General features: G+C 38.2%; 1 protein-coding gene across 1 annotated transcript in view; it reads right to left on the reverse strand.

Moving 5' to 3' along the window:
• Window positions 1–20,014, reverse strand: part of LPP (LIM domain containing preferred translocation partner in lipoma) — a 670,645-nt gene that overhangs the window by 176,754 nt on the left and 473,877 nt on the right. Inside the window, exon 8 of the mRNA XM_030932348.1 lies at window positions 15,492–15,618. Coding sequence (XP_030788208.1) covers window positions 15,492–15,618 — 127 coding nt within the window. The remainder of the gene's footprint in view (window positions 1–15,491; window positions 15,619–20,014) is intronic.

Consider the following 20,014-nt stretch of genomic DNA (forward strand, 5'->3'; position numbering starts at 1 on the left):
GATCATAAGAGTTATGAATCAAAGACAATAGTAACAAAAATTAGAAATAAATTTTGACTTAGGAATTAGAGATTTTTGCTAGGATATGCTATAGTGCCTCTTTATTTGTATAATTTTTTTTTTTTAAAGCTACATTCACAAGATAAGTAGATCATGCATCTAAATTCTAGAATCCAATAGGACAAAGTGTTTTTCTTTAATCATTCACATCAATAAACACAAGTAAGTTATTTTCAGGGAAGCAGCAATTCAGTCCTATCAAGGTATCTGTTTGTTCGCTGTCTCTCTGCTCTTGACCGTCTGACAAAATGACACTGGGACCAGACATTCAATCGAGGGTCCAGTCTCTGATGGGCCTCTGTTCAATAGAGATCACAGGTACATTTCTGAATGGTTGAGAAACAATTACTGAGGGGCCCCAAACTCTCTTGATTAGAATGCTTTCACCAAGGCAGAACTAGACAATTTTAGCAGACTATAGACAAAGCAAAAATAACTAGGTTTCCAACTACCTGCAATTCTCAGCCTTGCAGAAATGTATTCTTTATCTGTTGAAAAACACTCTATGTTGATTATGCTGACACTGACAGTAAAGCTGCGTGGTGGTTGGTTTCCTTTACATTTTCTTCTTCACATCTCAGACGAGAAAGTGGGTTATGATTCATCCTGTTCAATTTGAGTCAAAATTCATTTTGTCTCTTTTCAATTAGTTCGTCTGCATTCCACATTAAAAAGCAAGAGTAGTTTGCTCAGCAAACAAGAACATTGTGGTATATCTTGGTGTGTTGCTTTCTCACACACAATGACTAAAAAACACTTTTTGTATTCTCTAGTGATATTCCAATTACAACAGAACATCATAAGAAAACACAAAGTGTTAATTCAAATAGAGATAGACACTGACGTTAACAATTCAGAGGCATGATTATTACACACTAATCATAAATGGCACAAATCAAGCCAGATGCTGCATTAGGTAGAGATACTAACATCTCTTAAATTTTTGGTCTTCTGCTATGGTTTAGAAAACTTTTTCATACTGACTTATTTAATTTGATGCCCACGACATGCACATAAAATACATAGGGAAAATGATCTTTTTAATAAGTGAAATAAGTGAAATTCAGAAAGACTCTGAGTTTCTATAAAAGAGTTAATCTAAACACTGAAAACTGAAACAATTTGGTTTAAACTTCTAACTTGTCCATGGATGTGTTAGTTTTTCTGGCAAAATAACAGTCATCTTAAAACTGCTAAAAGAAGAGTTCTCAAGAATGTATAACAAAATACTCTAAGCAGAGCACAAATGTCACATGTCACTAACATCACACAGAAAGGATGATACTTTACACTTGGATTTCCTGACTCCAAATCTAGTGCTCACTTTACTAAGCCATCTGACAAATGACGAATTATTTATTTTTATCACTGCTGTATCATCTACATTAAAGACTATTGCTCCATTGATGGTTACCCATATTAATATCACTTACATATGCCAATTACCATTAGTAAACACCATTACTGAGCCGGTATGCCAATTACCATGACTGAACACCATTACTGAAAATCCTGAAACAGAGTGACGCTACTAGTGTACCCAACACTAGTGCGTGGTATTCTTCATCATATTCAACATCCTATTCCACTTTTATGACCTGGCATTGAAAGCTATTTTCTATGCAGTGACCCTCTCATAAACCTCAGGAAATGGGTAACGGTAACAAGCAGAGCATAAAGTGATCTAGGAAATATAACTCTTGGATTTGTTTACAATTCTTCTCCAGAACTCTGAGGCAAGCAGCACTGAAATTTTATGCGGGGCAGCTGCTTTTCTTACTCACCTACATTTTAACAGTGTAGAGAGGACAATAGTGTTTGAGGCAAAGGAATTAAGAGGCCTAAAGGATCACGATAGTTCATGTGTTCTGATCTCCTGATATGAGAGGTGAGACCTGTGGAAAAGAGACTGGCCTAAGATGTCACGGTGAGTCAGTGGAACAGTATCAGGCCGGCAAAGCCTCTCAGTGCTGGATGCCTGGAACAATATCTAACACAATACAATCTTTCACAAGAACATGATGACTCCGCATGACAAAAAAAAAAAGAAAAAAGTATGCTTTATATACTTAATGGGTAAGCTTGAGGACTCCATTTCACCACGGTATCTTATCAATTTTTCTTCTTGTTGAATGATATCCACATTTCTCAATATTTCAAACATTAGCTGGTGCATGAATTCACTTTGTTTTTTGTTTTGTTTTGTTTTGTTGAGACAGACTGTTGCTCTGTCACTCAGGCTGGAGTGCAGTGGTGCAATCACGGCTCAGTGCACCGTTGACCTGTGCTTAAGTGATCCTCCTACCTCAACTCGTGAGTAGCTGGAACCACAGATGTGCACCACTATACCTAGCAATATTTTTTCATTTTTTAAATAGAGATGGGGGGTCTCACTATGTTGCCTGGGTTGGTCTTGAACTTTTGGACTCAAGCAATTCTTCAGCGTCGGCCTCCCAAAGTGTTGGGACTATAGATGTGATCTGTAATTCCAGTCGTACTTTTAAAATTTAAATATAGTGTTCAGTTTAATATCTTTTACAGGAAAGAAGCAACTTAGTACTTCAACCCACATAATCAAACTATAGACATTATTGATATGAAGGAAGACAAAGTCAGACAAAGTTTATTGGTTTACATACAATTAGGCAAATAATATGATGGATAGTTTATATATATGGTAAAAAAAATTATGAAGATGCTCTCTAATGACTGAAGAATGGGAAGCTCTCAAGCAAGATGATTTCTAAATGCCTCTCTAACTTTGCCATGACCCTAAGGCTGACTAGGAAAGAAAGGGTGAGTCAGTGGAGGTTAAAAACTCATTTCCATTACTCCTGCCTACTGTATCTCCTTAGGCCCTTTCAGAAAGTCACTACTGTACACTGTTTCTGTTTGCTCTTGTTGAATTTTAACAAATGATGCTCACTGCCAGATAGGAGTCGAGCCAAGTTCAAGGCTCATACAAGTTCAAAGTTTGATGGTCAAACCTTAGAACCAAGTGAGGACTGAGATCAGAGCTGTACAGTACTATAGAAAATCTGGAAGAATTAAATACAACATGACTAACGTCAGAGTCAGACTTAGGAAGAGAATTGGGATAAGGTCATTAACTTGGACCTGCTTCTGTGATTTCCTTTTTTTTTTTTTTTTTTTTAATTGCCTTGGATATTTTTTGCTTTTCTTTTTAAGTATTTTACCGTTTTTGGTGGGAACTCTAACCACAGACAGTGCATTGCTACTCATCTTCACACACCAGGAAGATGTATGCCTGTACCTCTTCACATGAACTATTTCAGCATTTTTTATGGTACAAGTCAGTTAGTACAGTGGCAAAATCCTCTGAACCTGCATGGGAAAGAATACATTTGCCACTGTCAGTTGTGAAATTTGTTCTCTATCAAAGCCCTTGGCCCTAGAGGATTTGACAAATGCTTTCTCTCCTTGGCCATTATATCATTTCCGTTATCTCCCATAGTATACACTATAATAATTGATGTGTAGTAGGCAATCAATAAATATTTGTAGATGAATGAATCCGGTCAATTAAAAATACAACAGGGCCAGGTGCGGTGCCTCATGCCTGTAATCCCAGCACTTTGGGAGGCCAAGGCTGGCAGATCACGAGGTTAGGAGTTCAAGACCAGCCTGACCAATATGGTAAAATCCCATCTCTACTAAAAATACAAAATTCAGCTGGGCATGGTGGCGCATGCCTGTAGTCCCAACTACTTGGGAGGCTGAGGCAGGAGCATTGCTTGAACCCAGGAGGTGGAGGTTGCAGAGAGCCAAGATCATACCACTGCATTCCAGCCTGGGCAACAGAGCAAGACTACATCTCAAAAAACAACAACAACAACAATAAAAAAAAAAACAAACGGAAACAAACAAACAAAAAAACAACAACAGATGCCTACCAAGTACAACTCCACAGACGTTCAAACAATGGCTTTGCTGACAGTCAATTAATTATGCCTTCTGACAATCCTAATGTCACTTCAAAGTCTGTAAGGAGATGCTTATCTGTGTGTTTTAGAGAAAGTTGTGGGGAAAGTGCAGGTTGGGGGAATGATGGTGGTTTGAAAGGGGAAGGAGTTGAGTTCACAGTTAAGCGTGCTTGTGTGTTAATACCAGAAGATGCATAATTAGCACTTGTAGGTTCAGGTACCAGTACCAAACTGAGACTTTCTTTGCACCACACACAATGTGTGCCCCACTAGTGCTTTCTCTCCCAGAATTTCAAGTTTGCTTCCACAGTTAATAAGCAAAGGACATTCAATCATGAAGTAGAAAACTCTTATATTTTTCTCTTCTTTCTTCTGATAAAGAGATAGTGATCCTAATGCAGCTGAATGACTGGATGTCTGCTGCTTGTATCAAGATGGTATGAAACACCAATACTGGGTGGTGGTTCACAGTCTTTAAGAGGCCTACTTTTAATGGACAATCTTTCAGGAGAGGTTGCTATGGACAACTCAAGTAAACAGAAGAAAAGTATGTTTCTTTCAATGTGATGCCTTGTAGAGCCAATCCAATTAGATTAGAACAGAAGAAAATTGTGGTGGTATGAAATGGTCCTGGGAACCAGGATGAAACCTACAGTTGGGGAAAATGTGATCCAGTACTTAAAAAATAAAATCTTAACCAGGTACTCTCTTCATGGACCAGTTGAACCTTTAAATTTCACAGAAGATACATGCAAAAGAGATCAAGTCCAAATGTACTAATCCAATTTAAATTTAAGTTCAATAAATGTAGCAGCCATGTCTTACTCTAGTTTATATATTCTCCAGTGCCCTTAAGTGATTTAAAAAAAGGAATGAGAAAATCTGAGTTATATTCTGTGGCTCTGTCACTAACAAATTTGTGACCCTAAAAATCTCACTCATTTTCATCATCTGTAAAAATGAAGAGGTTTTCCTAGATAGTGTCTTAAGATTCCCTCCAGTTCTAACATTTTATGATTTTATAAGGTGCTAAATAAATACATTTTAAATTAATGAAGTATTTCCTCCCTGTAGCTTACTATACACCATGTCCTGTTACAGAAAGGTGAATGTCCGCTCACAGTTTTCATTTATTAGTTCATACGTTGATTAACACCTATTAAACATCTCTGATGTGCCAGGCATTATTCTAGGAATGCCAGAAACACAACGGTGAAGTAAACATAAATTGTTGCTCTCATGCAGACTTACCTTTAGTGCAGAAAATAGATGGGAAATATTACAAGTAAATTGGATAAAGACACTGAGATAAAAGATACTGGGAATCTCTTTTGTTGTTTTATATAAGAAAGCTTTGGTTCTTTTGTATTTGAAAAATACATACACATAATTCCTAAAAAGTTATTTTATTTTATTCTTTTTAAGGGCAGTGTGTTCTTACGTTTGAATAAGGTGGATCTAAGGTCTGAGATCACAAACGTAGCAGGCCTGACCTACATCTGCACCTCTGTAAATAGCCCTGCCGTTCCTCTTCATGCCATCAGAGACTGTCTATGACTCAGAAAGAAAATTTTGACCATAGAATTCAAAACACACCTAGTTGCATGGCTTTGGATGAGTCATTTGGGATTCAGTTTTCTAGAAAAATGAAGGATTTTCCTAGATAGTTTCTAAGATCACATTCTTCTTTAAGTCTAGGATTCCAAATCAATGCTTAAAAACACACTAGCCAGGCCGGGTGCAGTGGCTCATACCTGCAATCCTAGCACTTTTGGGAGGCCAAGGCAGGAGGATCACCTGAGGTCGGGAATTTGAGATCAGCCCAACCAACATGGAGAAACCCCGTTTCTACTAAAAATACAAAAATAATTAGCCTGGCGTGGTGGTGCATGCCTGTAATCCCAGCTACTTGAGAGGCTGAGGCAGGAAAATTGCTTGAACCTGGGAGGCAGAGTTTGCAGCGCACCGAGATTGCGCCATTGCACTCCAGCCTGGGCAATAAGAGCAAAACTCCAACTCAAAAAACCAACCAACAAACATAAAACACTAGCCAAATTAAAAAATTAACGTATGCTAAGATAGAACACATAAAATGCTCTGGATTATTATTTATTTAGTGCTGTAAACATATACTACTCTGAACAAACATTACCAGAAGTCACTACCACAAAAGAAAATATATCTAACATGCCTCATTAACTAGAAAACATTCTATTCCCACAACTCAAAGATACCCTAAACAAAAAGTTGGAGAGAAACAAAACCAAGAAACCCATTCCCCCCCTCCAAATCAATACAACCTTCTCTGTAAGCCACTTATTGTCTAATTTTTCTTTGTGGTTTTGGGGTTTTTCATTAATTAGGTCACTTATCTGTGAAAACGAGACCCACTAAAGGCAGCTGCCCACCTGGAGTCATTTCCCAGTTTGTAACTGATAGGAGCACTTTGGAAACCATTTTTTTGTCACATAATAATACAAACAATGAAATACAAATTACTTTACACCTCTCAGCTGAGATCCTCTAAGCACTTTACAAAGTAATCACATCGTTCCTTATACAGATTAAAAAGCTAAAACATGAAGTATGTTAACTCATCTGTCTTATGGTCCATGACGAGTTCAGCAACATGGTGTTAACAGCACAATGGGGTGAAAAGCGAAAAGAATTTAAAGTCAGTAGCCTGCGGCCCAGTGCAATTCTGCTACTCACCTGCTTTATGACTTGTGAGGGTAGTGGAGAGCCCTGGGGAGTGGGGAGTCCCCTAATCACTGAAATCTTTCATTTCTTCATATCCCAAATGGAAACAAACACACTGGCTATTTTGTAGGACTGCTGTCTTGCTCAAGTGATACAACAAGTAGAAAAGTGCTTTAAACAGCATTATATAAGTGTTAATTGAAATCATGTAATAATAATGATAATCTAGGGGTAGACCTAGAAGCTGGATGCAAGACGCTAACTTCCAAACAAGTTTAGATGCCTAAGTCACAAAATGTCAGAATTGAACAGCACTTGTGAAATCTAATCTAATCATCCATCAGCTGCTTGAGTACCTATCACCATTTTCATCAACAAGGGATTATTAGATTCTGACCTAGAAGTTTACGAAGACTTTCTTCTGTCTCTTAAGAAAGTGATTTCATTATGCTGAATGGGAACTGGCTAGACTCCCCTCACTTGCCTTTGTTGCTAATTTTTGAATCACAGATATTAAGTCAAATTCCTTTTCCACACGATAGTCTTTCAATAGCAATCAGGGCTCTAGGTTTTCCTTTCTCCATACCTTCAACTGCACCTCAAATCATGGTTTCTAATTTCCTAAGCATCTTAGTCAAGTCCTCTGGACAAGCTCACTTAACAACTGGTCCCACGAGTGCAGAAAGAAAATGAACCATCTCCCCATTGTTTTGTTTGTTCTGTTTCTATTCATGAACATTCACTGGCCCTCCATTTTCGTCTTAATTGAGAAGACACCAAGGCACCAAATACAATGAGCTGGCATTACCAATAAAGTGATTGATCATAGCATTTTATTCATGTTCACGCCTTTCTTCTCTCAAGGCTTAGCATGGGCTAGGTCCCTACTGCCTCACGCCTTCTACTTTTGTCTAGCTGTCCTTTGAAAAATGAAAGCCTAGTTCCACTGGAACAAACTTCTGGCTTTCTGAAGTTTGTTCTGAAACTTTCTGAACAATTCTCAGCAACTCCTACTAACAATACTCAGAGATGAACAAAAAGTTTCCTTAGACAAATGCTAAGTTCTGAGAAGAGAATTTACCTAGCGCTGCTCTGAAGGATTCTTCAAATAGCTCACTCAATAATTTTAAGGCTCACATACTTCTGTTTTTTTTTTAAAGAAGGAATAAGACGATATCATATAAACATGTCAAGATAATTACAGTTCTATGCTTAAAAATATACTGTCAGATATTTCCAGTCCATCCTTAGATGCATTACAACATCCATTTCCAGAGATACTGTCTTCCAATAGTGTTGTCTTCAGCCTTAAGGGCTGCTCAGCCAGAATATTATTATTTGGAGAAAATTATGCCATAGTCACAGACATATATGTATGAAAAGCTTCATATACAAAGATGCTTTCTCTTACAAAATGAATGAAAGCACAGAACTTAGAGGCTCCGGGTGTATTACTTAAGGCTGTGGGTGTATCACCCAGCACGGAAAAGTCTTGGACAATTTCAAACAGATGTTTCAAGGTTATCTGGAGACAAACTCAACTTTACTTTTCTTTAGCTGCCTAAAACTGTGTGAAAAAACAAACTTTAAAGCTGGCAACTAGCCCTGTAGATATCCCAATTTTCTGTGAATAATACCTTTCTCTCCTATTCATTTTAATACTCAATTAAAAATTTTTCCATTTTCTATTATAACCTCTGAATTTACTCTAAATTATAATAATTTATAGTTATTTCATCACCCCGTGTTCCTTTTTTTTTTTTTTTTTTTTTTTTTTTTTTTTTTTTTTTTTTTTTTGAGACGGCGTCTCGCTCTGTTGCCAGGCTGGAGTGCACTGGCACAATCTCGGCTCACTGTAACCTCTGCCTCCCGGGTTCAAGCGATTCTCCTGCCTCAGCTTCCTGAGTAACTGGGACTACAGGTGCGTGCCACCATGCCTAGCTAATTTTTGTATTTTTAGTAGAGACGGGGTTTCACCATGTTGCCCAGAATGGTCTTGATTCTTGACCTTGTGATCCGCCCACCTCAGTTTCCCAAAGTGCTGGGATTACAGGCATGAGCCACCGCGCCTGGCCACCCCTTGTTCTTTTTAAGCATCTATCACTAGAACCAAGAGGCTCCTTTAGTATCAACATATTTTTCTAGTTGTGTAGGAAAAAATGTGCTCTAAAATGTAAGGACTTGAACTAAGGCTTCCTGTAGATAAGCTGGGCTAAACACCCACTGTCTGGTTTATTGAATTGGGTAAGAATGTTCTCCTACCTCCAACTTTCTACTATGTTTCCTCCCTTTCCTCTACCGGGTAGTGTTTAGAGGCCCACTCAATGACACCATTGTTAATGGAATGATGCCCATGGTAAGGAAATCTGTTATACACAAAACTAAAGTCCAAGTAGATGGTAAATGTCCACAGTATAGAGACTGTATCTTTCCTTTAGAGATATAGACTCATCCGACTTTTATCACGGTTCAACACCTGTGGCATTTACCTAATACTGTAATGCAACAGTCACAAGTTTTAATGGACATGGACAAAAGAAGGCATGGAAACACTAAAACTATCACCTTTTCAGAAGAAATCATTAAAAAGAAAAAGAAAAAAACCAGCTGAGACAGTTAAGGGTTTCTGCTTGTTATGTTTTACAAAAACCTGACTCGAGAAAACAAGAACTGTGGCTATTAGTGATGTGCCTTCTCCCAAGGGCAAGAGCAGAACTACAGACTGCAAAACGGCTGATAGGGAGGTATTAGGTAGACTGTCTTCCTAATGTATGTACCTCAGCCATATCACAGCAGTTAATTCCGGATGTTAAAGATAGTTGAAACATATTAGTGACATTGAAGTCCAGATTACAAACATATGATCTTGGGCAGAAGCAATCCCTCTATCTCTCACTTGAAGATCATAACTTCATAAGGAAAAGTTATGAAATGGGAGAGAAACAGCCAATTACTGACAATCAGCAGGAACAGCATATATATACCTTTCTGTAATGGTAATGTATCATAATAGACATGAGATCAGAAGAGTGAGGCCACATTCCAAAATTATTAGCTATGTGACCTTGAACAACTCATTGAGCCTCTCTGAATCTCTATTTCCCCATCCAAAAAATGAAATGAAGACATCATCGCTAGATCTGCCAGTCACGTTGTGGCTGCGACTTGGTTTTTTTAAACATATGGAGCTCTAGGTAAATATCAGCTTTCATCATCACTGCCACAATTGTCCTCATCTCACCAGCAATAGGAGGTGTGTTATGTCTGGTAAAAAATAGGAAAAACAAAATAAACAATAATGGGAAATTTCAAAGACCTACTGTAGTCATTAAAACAGGGAAGCTGAGAAGGTGTAGAAATGTCAATCTCTCTATCCACCCAACGAGGAATTCTTAAGGTAATTCATTTGTGACAGGCTTCAGTACATTTTTAGAGAGGAGGGGAGTCCTTGTAGTTGTTGCGGTTATAGCAGCTCTAGCTGTTTTAACCTGAGGTGATTCTGCCTCCCCTCACAACATTTATCTCTATCTCTGTTTGTCTACTTCTATCAATCATCTCTCTCTCTCTCTCTCTCTCTCTCTCTGTCTCTATTTCTGTCACTCTATCACTATTTCAAAATAAATTGTAGACATAATCACACCTCTCCCTATACGTCAACAAATAGCTCACAAAAATAAGATTTTCCTACATAAGCACAATGCCATTAATATCATCATGAAATTAACATTGATGTATTATCTAACATATCATTCATATTCAAATTTCTCTAAGTTTGCTACCAATCCTTTGTAGCTTTTTTTTTCATCCAGAATTCAGTCAAGACACATGCCTTGCATTTGAATGGCATGTCTCTTCAATTTCCTTTAATCTAGAATAGTGTTTTGTAACATTGACAGTGTTGCAGAATTCAGGACAGGTATCTTGAAGCATGTCCCATCATCTGCATTTTTTACTTCCTAATGGTTGGATAGAGCTGAAATATTTTAGCAAGACTACTGCCTAGATGATGCTGTGGACTTCCTACATTCAGTTGGCACATGCCAGTCTGTCCCATTATTGAGGATGTTAAATTTCATTCCTTGGTTTAAGACGGCTTCCAGGAGACCTCTCCATTATAAAAGTTCCTTTTCTCCTTTATACTTAAGTCATCTGTGAGGTGATCTTCCGGTACCTCTCCCAATACTTTGAAGCATACGATAATTATAATTCAACATAAACAAAACTGTTAAGAGTGATGAGGGGCTCCGTAAAGAAACAATGACTATAATAACATATTCATGAATCATTCCACTTATGAAAAAAAAAAAAAAGAGTGTCTTAGAAACAAAGCAACATGACCACAAAGGAACCTACTCTGTTGACATCGTTTATTTACATTTTGTTCACTCTCACTCCCAAGTGCAGCTTGCAGTCTAGCAGGAGATCTACAACATGAAAGCACTTAATTACCTTCAGTAAATCAGCTACGGTTTCAATAAAAATTCCAGCACTAAATAGGCAAAGTAGTAAAGAAAGAGTAGGTGATGGGGTTTTGGCAGGGCTGAAAGGATAGTCCTGCAAAAAAGAGAAGTTATTTAAGGGAAGTGCTCGGCAATGCTATTTTCAGTCCAGAATAGGCCAAAGGTAAAACTCTGACAGAAAGCAAGAGAGGATTTTATCTATGGCTCTCAGGTCAGGCCCTGCTGATGCAAACACACTGCTATGTATTCCTTCTGCTCATCTTCAGGCAGACTTATGGACCCTCATGTAGCAGCTCAGTCACACCCAACACAGTGCTGATATCTGCACTGAAATCCTTGACATCTGTGACTCTCTTTCCTTTCTAGGCACACACGAGCCCCATGAGGGCAGAGCCTCTGCATTTCGGTGGTCCCTAACACCCAGCACAGTAGCAGGCACAGAGAAGGTGCTTGAGAAATTTTAAAGCACGGAACAATAAAGGACAGTTCTTTTCACGAGTCCTTTGCCTCTTGATTTCATCTTGCCGGTAAGAGGTGCATCCTGGCTCTGGAGCCCGTATTTTTAACCACTATCCATAGAGCATTTCCCATGGCATGTGATCTCAATGTGCAAGGGCTCATTACAGACAATAAGGCTCTCAGCCTTTAGCCAGGCATTGAAAGCCTTCCCTAGATTGGTCCTAACCTACTACTTGAAACTTATTTCCCAATATTTGCTACTTCTCTCCATGGTTTTGTTCCCTGTTATGTCAAAATTCCCCTCATGAGAAATGACTTCAGTTCTCTACTATCTTCCTACTTCCAAATCTCAATTAGCACAATTTTAAAGACTTACTCAAAGGCTAACTATTCCATAAACACTTTTCCATTCCTCTCTCTTGATTTTCTCTTTCCTTTTCCTGAATTCTCAAACAGCACTTGGTGAACCTTGATTAAGTCACTTGTCACTTTCTGTCTTGTGCTTATAATACAACATCATAACCCTGCACACATATCCTATTAGACTACAAGAATCTCAAAGGTAAGATCCCCATCTACCCCCACCACCTAGCAGAGCAGCCTGAATATTATCATAGGCACTTTTTTTTCTACATAACGTAAATTTTCTTTAAATAATCCTGGCCTCAATTTATATTTTGTTAATTCTGTGTACTTAGAAGAGAATGCTCATCTCTTATTTCCCATCTGTCCAAAGCTAATCTCCACCACAAACACTCTTCTAAATATGTAGCCTGGGTAGCTTTCCTTGTCTTTTACAGTGTGGTGTTTAAATGTACAGATCTGGATTCTAATTCAGTTCTGCAATGTATTAGCTGTTGACATTAGGCAAATTAATATTTCTGTGCCTTAATTTCAAAATCTGAAAATGGTAATAGTATCTACTTCACAGGGCTATGTTTTCCTATAAGAGTGAAATGAGTTAATTCCTATAACATAAATAAAATATAGTGCTGCCATGCCATAAGCACTTAATAAAGGATAGTCATTCTTCCAAATTCTCAAATGCTTATTAATCCCCATTTGGCAGTGATTATTTACCAATTGGTGACATATGTTCTATTGTTGCTAGGAACTTAAATTTAAATTGAGCATAATGGATTTTTAATGAGCATATCTTATTGTCTTAAATAAACTACAAGCCCCAAGAGCATGGGAGAATCTTGAGTACTGAGCATATTCTACATGTCAAGAACTTGGCTAAGTGCTTTGTATAAATATTTCATTCATTTCTCAAAACAACAGTATAAGCTAGTTATTATTCTCATATGAAGGTTTACAGGGAATAATATTTGTTCAAGTTTTCTAAGCTACTAAGTAGTAGAGCTTGGACAGTTCTTGAAGGGAAAGGTAATAATTTATATCTGTTTCCCAGAGTGTTCAATATATATTCATTCATACAATTACCATCTCTGTTCAGTTTTTTTGTGTCTCTATATATTTTGTTGCTATGATATTTGAAGCATATATACTTAGTAAGTCAGCTTTTCCTTTTTAATAGGGCCTAAATATAGAGACCTTATTTTTCACTTTTAAAACACGTATCTTAGACCCCATTATAAACCCTCCTCACATGGCAATGACAAAAGCATTAATAAACTTTTAGTGTATTTTGATGCAACTAGAAACCTTCATGGATTTTCTATGTTTTGTTTTACTGTTCTCCATGCATTGTCATTAATCTCCATCAATTTATATTTAGCTTTATTGTTATACTTTAGATTAAGAATGTTTGTACATTGAACTTATTACTGCTGGAAGAAATGCTAGAGAACATTTGCCCCAACCGTTGATATACTCAGGTGGGAAAGGGGGCTCAGGCAGACGGGTGACATGCCAGTATTGCTTGGCCAGTGAGGAACAGAGAAGAGACCACAACCAGGTGTTTTATTCCCACTCTTTGTGCTCTTTTAGCTAAGCTAAACTGTCACCCAAGTACAAATAAAAGCCAGGGTTTTCATATCCTAATACCTCCTACTTTATCTACTGTGTGTTTTTGGACTGGTGTGGTCAGTTTACCTGTCTTTACATATTCCCATATAGGAGCAAAAAAGACATGAAAATAGGAAATATTTGAAGAAGCAAAAATCCTGTGCGATTTCCCCGTCTTTGTGCCTTTACTAATACTGTTCCCCAAATGTCCTTTCTCTATTTGTCCTTAAAGCAATGCCACTCAAAAAGTGGTCCATGGATGGGTGTCTAAGAAATGCTTATCACTCTGGATGAGATAAATACAGGAACAAAGAATGAATATTTAGAAACTAGTACAACAATTTAAAAGAGTAATTCATTAACAGTTAACTCTAATAATGATATAATTTCACCTTCCGTTTTATTTTGCGTCTTTTATTTCCCTAGTAATTAATTTTAACTGACTCTACAAAAATACTGGTCTCCAACAGATTGGGAGGAAAATGGTCTCCTACCACAGAAAATGTGAAAGGCACTGGTTTAAAGGGCTCAGATTCAAGTGCTAGCAATTCTTTACCAAAGTATTTCTGATGCTCCTAAGAAATAGAACTTTTAAAACTTATGGCCGGGTTCGGTGGCTCACGCCTGTAATCCCAGCACTTTGGGAGGCTGAGGCGGGTGGATCACCTGAGGTCAGGAGTTCAAAACTAGGCCTGGTCAACATGGTGAAACCTCATCTCTACTAAAAATACAAAAACTAGCCAGTTGTGGTGGTGGGCACCTGTAATCCCAGCTACTTGGGAGGCTGAGGCAGGAGAATCGCTTAAAACCCGGAGGTGGAGGTCGCAGTGAACCAAGATCATGCCAGTGTACTGGGTGACAGAGCAAGGGTGACAGATCAGCCTGGGTGACAGAGCAAGACTCTGTCTCAAAAATAAAATAAAATAAAATAAAATAAAATAAAATAAAATAAAATAAAATAAAACTTGCAACAATTGACCTAAGCCTTTTCATGTCTTTTATCACTTTCCACCTAGACTAGTAATTATTTGTATGCTTGTCTTACCTCTTTCTGAACAATTTTAACCTCACTAAGGACAGGTTGTATGTCCACAGAACCTCACAATTGGCATACAATTCATAAATTTGCATTATATTCATGGACTGGAAGGATTAACCATTCACAGTTATTCCCAAGTTTGAAAAGGGGAAAATTAAAACTACAAAGAAAACATCATTTCTTAAACTGAGATACAAAAAAAGATTAAGAGTACAATCTGGAAATTGGATATAGACAATATCCAATTCCACATTTTTTTTTACTTGAGTCTTTAGACTAGTGAGAAATGGGAACATACATGGAAATCCTATTTCTGCCTAATAGGAAGCTAATAAGTTGTCAAAAAATAAGTCGTCGTCTTTTTTTTTTTATTTTTTAATTTTTTTTTTTTAAAAAAACAGGGTCTCACTCTGTTGTCCAGACTGGAGTGTAGTGGTGCAATCACAGCTCACTGCAGCCTCGACCTCCCAGGCTGAGGTGATTCTCCAGCGTCAGCCTTCTGAGTAGCTGGGGCTACAGGCACATGCCACCACACTCAGCTAATTTTTGTATTTTTAGTGGAGACAGAGTTTCCCCACATTGCCTAGGCTGGTGAAAAATAAATCTCAACAATAAAATTTGTACCTAAAGAAACTCTAAGGACCACTGAAAGTTAAATATAAGCTAAGCAGACATCACATTTATGGCAGTCTTACAAATGCAAATCCTACAATTACTTAGTTGTGTTGGGACGTGTATCAACTCCCATGCATCTGGACTCAAATACTTTCCCAGTAGAGCTGATAATAGTTCCAGTTACTAAGTAAGGAAATCAAAGCAAGATAGTTACTTCAGAAGTCCGCTCTAGGCCCCACTCACCAAAGTATTCGTCAGCAGGTGGATTTTCCATGTCATACAGCATCTTTTTGGTCAGGTGCTCAAGCTCATCCTCTGGGCGGAAAGAAGGGGGAACTGACGAAGGCCCCAGTTGCCCTGTATGTCCACCCTGAAAGGCAGAAAGCACAGAGTCCTTTAATTGCCACCTAGACCATCAACCAAGGCAGTCAGCCTAAACAAGTAGTGATTACACTGGAGAGGAAAAAGCACTGGACGTGGCTGTCGGGAGACCTGGGTTTTAGAATTAGTTTTATCACTTATTCAGTGGCTAACTTTGGACACATCTCTTTACTCACTTGCCTTATCTAGATGAGTCATCTATCAGGCTTTAGAAATCCATGTTTACGATAGGAAGAATCGAGTTTGTTCAACAATTGCTAAGTGACCACTGTGTGCTGTTATACATTTATGAGAAAAACAAATTGGGTTTTTCTTTCTTATGAACCTTACGGTCAAGTGAGAGATACAGGCACATTAATAATTAAAGAAAAACAGCTGCAGAAAGAGCACAACAAGGGCATGAGCGGGGACCTCTCGCATAGCCCGCGATGGACTTCCTGAAGAGGGGGAGCAGAGCAGGCTAGGCCTTATTCAGCTAAAAGGGAGAAAACATACAGCTAGAAGTTTCTCACACTCAGGTGAAAAAAGTCAAGCAGCATAAAGAGCTTCTGGAAGTGGTGTACTTCTGGACCACATATCAACTTTGAGATAGGAAATGAGATAAGTCTTATCAAGTACAGGAGTCCAGAAAGCGAACATTTTGGTTCTAGTTCTTTTGTTCCAGTTAAGGAAGTTGAGTAATTTCATTTTTCCAGCACTGCAAACAGCCAGATTTCAAATAGTGATGATAAGTCAGTAGCATTGACACTGGGTTGGTGTTGAAATAGGTGGGTGGGAGCTAAGCTATGAAGATGCAAAGACATACGGAGCGAAATGATGGACTTTGGGGCCTGGGTGCAGCCAGGTTGGGCAGGGGGTGAGGGATAAAAGACTCCATATAAAATGTATAGTCTCTTATCCCTCATCCCCTGTACCCAAATGGGATATACAGAGCCACTGGGGCCTTTGTCCATTCCACCCATGTGGGTACAGTGTACACTGCTTGGGTGATGGGTGCACTAAAATTTCAGAATTCACCACTATAGAACTCATCCATGTAACCAAAACTCACATGTACCCCCAAAAATACTGAAATAAAAAATAATAATTAAAAAATAAATAGGTGGGTGAACCAGAATTATAGCAATGCAAGAGAATCAAATATCAATTGAGAGAGTACTTGAGATCATCAATGAAGAATAAAAAGTGTGTAAGAAAGGAATAAAGGCCATATGCTAGATTTAAAGTAGCTTTGTGCTATGTGATTAAAAGGGAATTTATTACATTTTCCATTGCCTATAAATTTGACCATTTCTAGTACCTCACCCCAACATTCTTAATAAAAGTGTTATAAAAACAGAAATGCTATTATTAAAATTTAGAACTGATGATGATGTCCGCCATGGGGAATGGGCAGACATGTGGGTTGGGAATGCTTTTGCCTTGATATTTATGCATTCTTAAAATAGTTGGTCAAAAGGTTCTCTTTTCAGAATGTTTACAAGAGTAAGTTCAACAAAACTGAAAGCTACACATTCATTCTCCTATTATCTTCACTATACCAAATGGGCTCTTGATGTGAAAATCCTGTAAAATACAAATCCCTGAACACATGTTATCATTCCCAACACTTACTTCAACAGCTCCAAGACGGGTATTAATCATCTGTGTGATGTCTAAAGCATTAACTGTCTTCTAAACATAGTCGAGAAGGTTGATTGGTACTTATTTGGCCTTTTCTCTAAAATAATTTTCATTTTTTTGGTTTCCCATAATGTACAGATATTTGAAGTACAGACAGGCAGAAGTCCGAAAAGGCCAAAACTATTTTATGTTGGTCACTAACCTTAGCCTGAGATTTTATTGCATTGTTGAACAATTTGGATTAGAGATGAGACGGTGATGAGTAAACTATGGCATATGCTCAGGTTACAGAAACAAAATTGAGTTGCTTGCCTGGATCTGAAGAACCATTATTCTAATCTCCTCTTTGTGAGACAGGGAAACTGAGACCCCCCAAAAATTAGGGAGGGCTAGTTTTGGTAAAGTCAGGACAAGAGCTCATCCTTGACTGACTTATTAACAAACATTAAAGATTAAACTTAGGATCTCCTCTGAACTGTAAACATTACCTGTCATATGAGTTTGGTATGAGGGTTAGAGGAGCTATTGAATTATTCAGTTATTCTTTTGTTTATTGTTTTGTCCATGCATTCTTACAAGGTTTATTTTGTGTACCTTCTGTGAGAACCCAGGAGGGACATCAAGATATATTACACACAACCTTTGTTTTTGAGAGTTTTGCAGTCTAGTGGGGGTAGGAAACATCCACAAATGATTAATTATAAAAAGCAAGGGTTGGGCGCAGTGGTTCACATCTGCAATCCCAGCACTTTGGGAAGCCAAGGCTGCCAGATCACTTAAGGCCAGAAGTTCGAGGCCAGCCTGGCCAAAACTGTGAAACCCCGTATCTACTAAAAATACAAAAATTAGCCAGGTATGATAACGCACGCCTGTAATCCCAGCTACTCGGGAGGCCGGGGCAAGAAAATCACTTGAACCCGGGAGGTGAAGTTTGAGCCAAGATCGTGCCACTGCACTCCAGCGATGGTGACAGAGGGAGACTCTATTTCTATTTCTCTCTCTCTCTATATATAGCATAGTATATTGATAGGTGTCTGCATAAACATGAACATTGGATGAATGGTTGCCAGTATTGTTAAAATTGCATATATGTGGCTTGCTTCCAGGACAATTGCACAGAAGTACTCATACAAGTGGATAAAGTTAAATGACGAAGGCTGGTCACAGGAGCCATATTTGAGAGGAGTAACAAGGACTAACAAGGTAAACTAACCAGCAAAAGAATCACCTAAATAGACAATGATAGATATACACATTGTAAATCTATGTAACAAGCCTGTAAAGATGAACAATACGTTTCACAAACAACAAATCCAATTCCAGAATAGGATAGAGTAACTACAGTTTATTTACAGATCTATATAAAGACCAGGTACCAAAATGTTAAAGGAGATTCTTTCTGGCAGGTGGAATCTTAGGGGACTTTCACTTTCTACATTTGTTTCTTTATTGTACAGCATGTAGTTCTACTTTTGTAATCCATGAATATAAATTTTTTAAAACATGATGACTTCAAGTGATAAAGATATGCTGGACATGACCCACTATCCTGGAGCTTCCAACCCAGGCCAAGTGAAGGCCTCTGAGAGGAACACAGTTTCAAAGGTGAGACGTAGTTTGGTGTGAGTGGGAAAAACTGCAAGTGGTTCAATATTTCGGTCTGGACAGGTGGAAAAGTAGGAAGGGTCAGTTAATTCCTGCTTCCATGCCATGCTGACATGTTTAGGACTTCTTGGTGAGCTAGGGGCTCCAGGCCTTGGGTAAGAACATGGACACATCTCAAAATCTAATGTGTTAAATGGTCTTTTGACAAAAACAAACAAACAAACAAACAAACAAACAAACAAACAAACAAAGGTATCTGTAATGTACACAAAATTTACTTACAATTTCAAGAAGTTCACAGACCACAGGGAATATATCTGCATGTTCTCAATTAGAAACATCCAGGCATTAGAAACCGCAATAAGTGTTTTTAGAAGAGTGTTCTAATCATATTTAGAAAGTTCTCTCTGGAGTAGAGGGTGAATGGGAGGGCAGTGAGACTGAAATGAGATGGTGAGTTTATCTAATATACTGGTGGCCAGAGATAAAGGAATACATTATATGGCAGTATCATTATGGCTAGAGACAGAGATTTGACTATGACCTTCATTTGGCATCCTTAGGTGAGCTTGTCAACCTTTCATAACTTCAGGTTCTCTTCTATCAATGGACTTGCCAGTGGTACCTCACAGTATCTGTAAGAATTAAAGTGAGATAACCCACATTTCACGATAAATAGAGTTTAACTACTTTCAGACAATTATAACAAAGAGGATCTCTTTGAATCTCTCAAACTGCCTCTGAGGGAGTGGATTATTACAGTTCAGGTAGCAGAACTGAAAATGAGGTTGGGAAAGTGACCTACACCTTTTCTCCAGGCTTGCAATATAGGGAGATTAAGATTAAGGCCAGAAGTTCGAGGCCAGCCATATTGTGTCACCTGTCTCCAAGCGCCATGCATTTTTCTCCCCAACCAAACAATGCTCCCCATAGACAGAGTGCTAGAAAAGTATAAAATATTACCTCTAATAATAGTGGTGGAGCTGTTTTAATTAAGCCAAATGACTATTAGAGAAAACTTGATAATTCCTGTCTTCAGTATTAGGGTGGACCCTCAGAGAACAGACACAATTTATCATTGTCTCAGCCTAATATCAGTTTCCCTTTCAACATAAACAAGGCAGCAAGAAGGCCAATTCTGTCCTTTATCAATCTAA

The sequence above is a fragment of the Rhinopithecus roxellana genome, chromosome 1, assembly GCF_007565055.1.
Source record: "Rhinopithecus roxellana isolate Shanxi Qingling chromosome 1, ASM756505v1, whole genome shotgun sequence".
Classification (NCBI taxonomy): Eukaryota; Metazoa; Chordata; class Mammalia; order Primates; family Cercopithecidae; genus Rhinopithecus; species Rhinopithecus roxellana.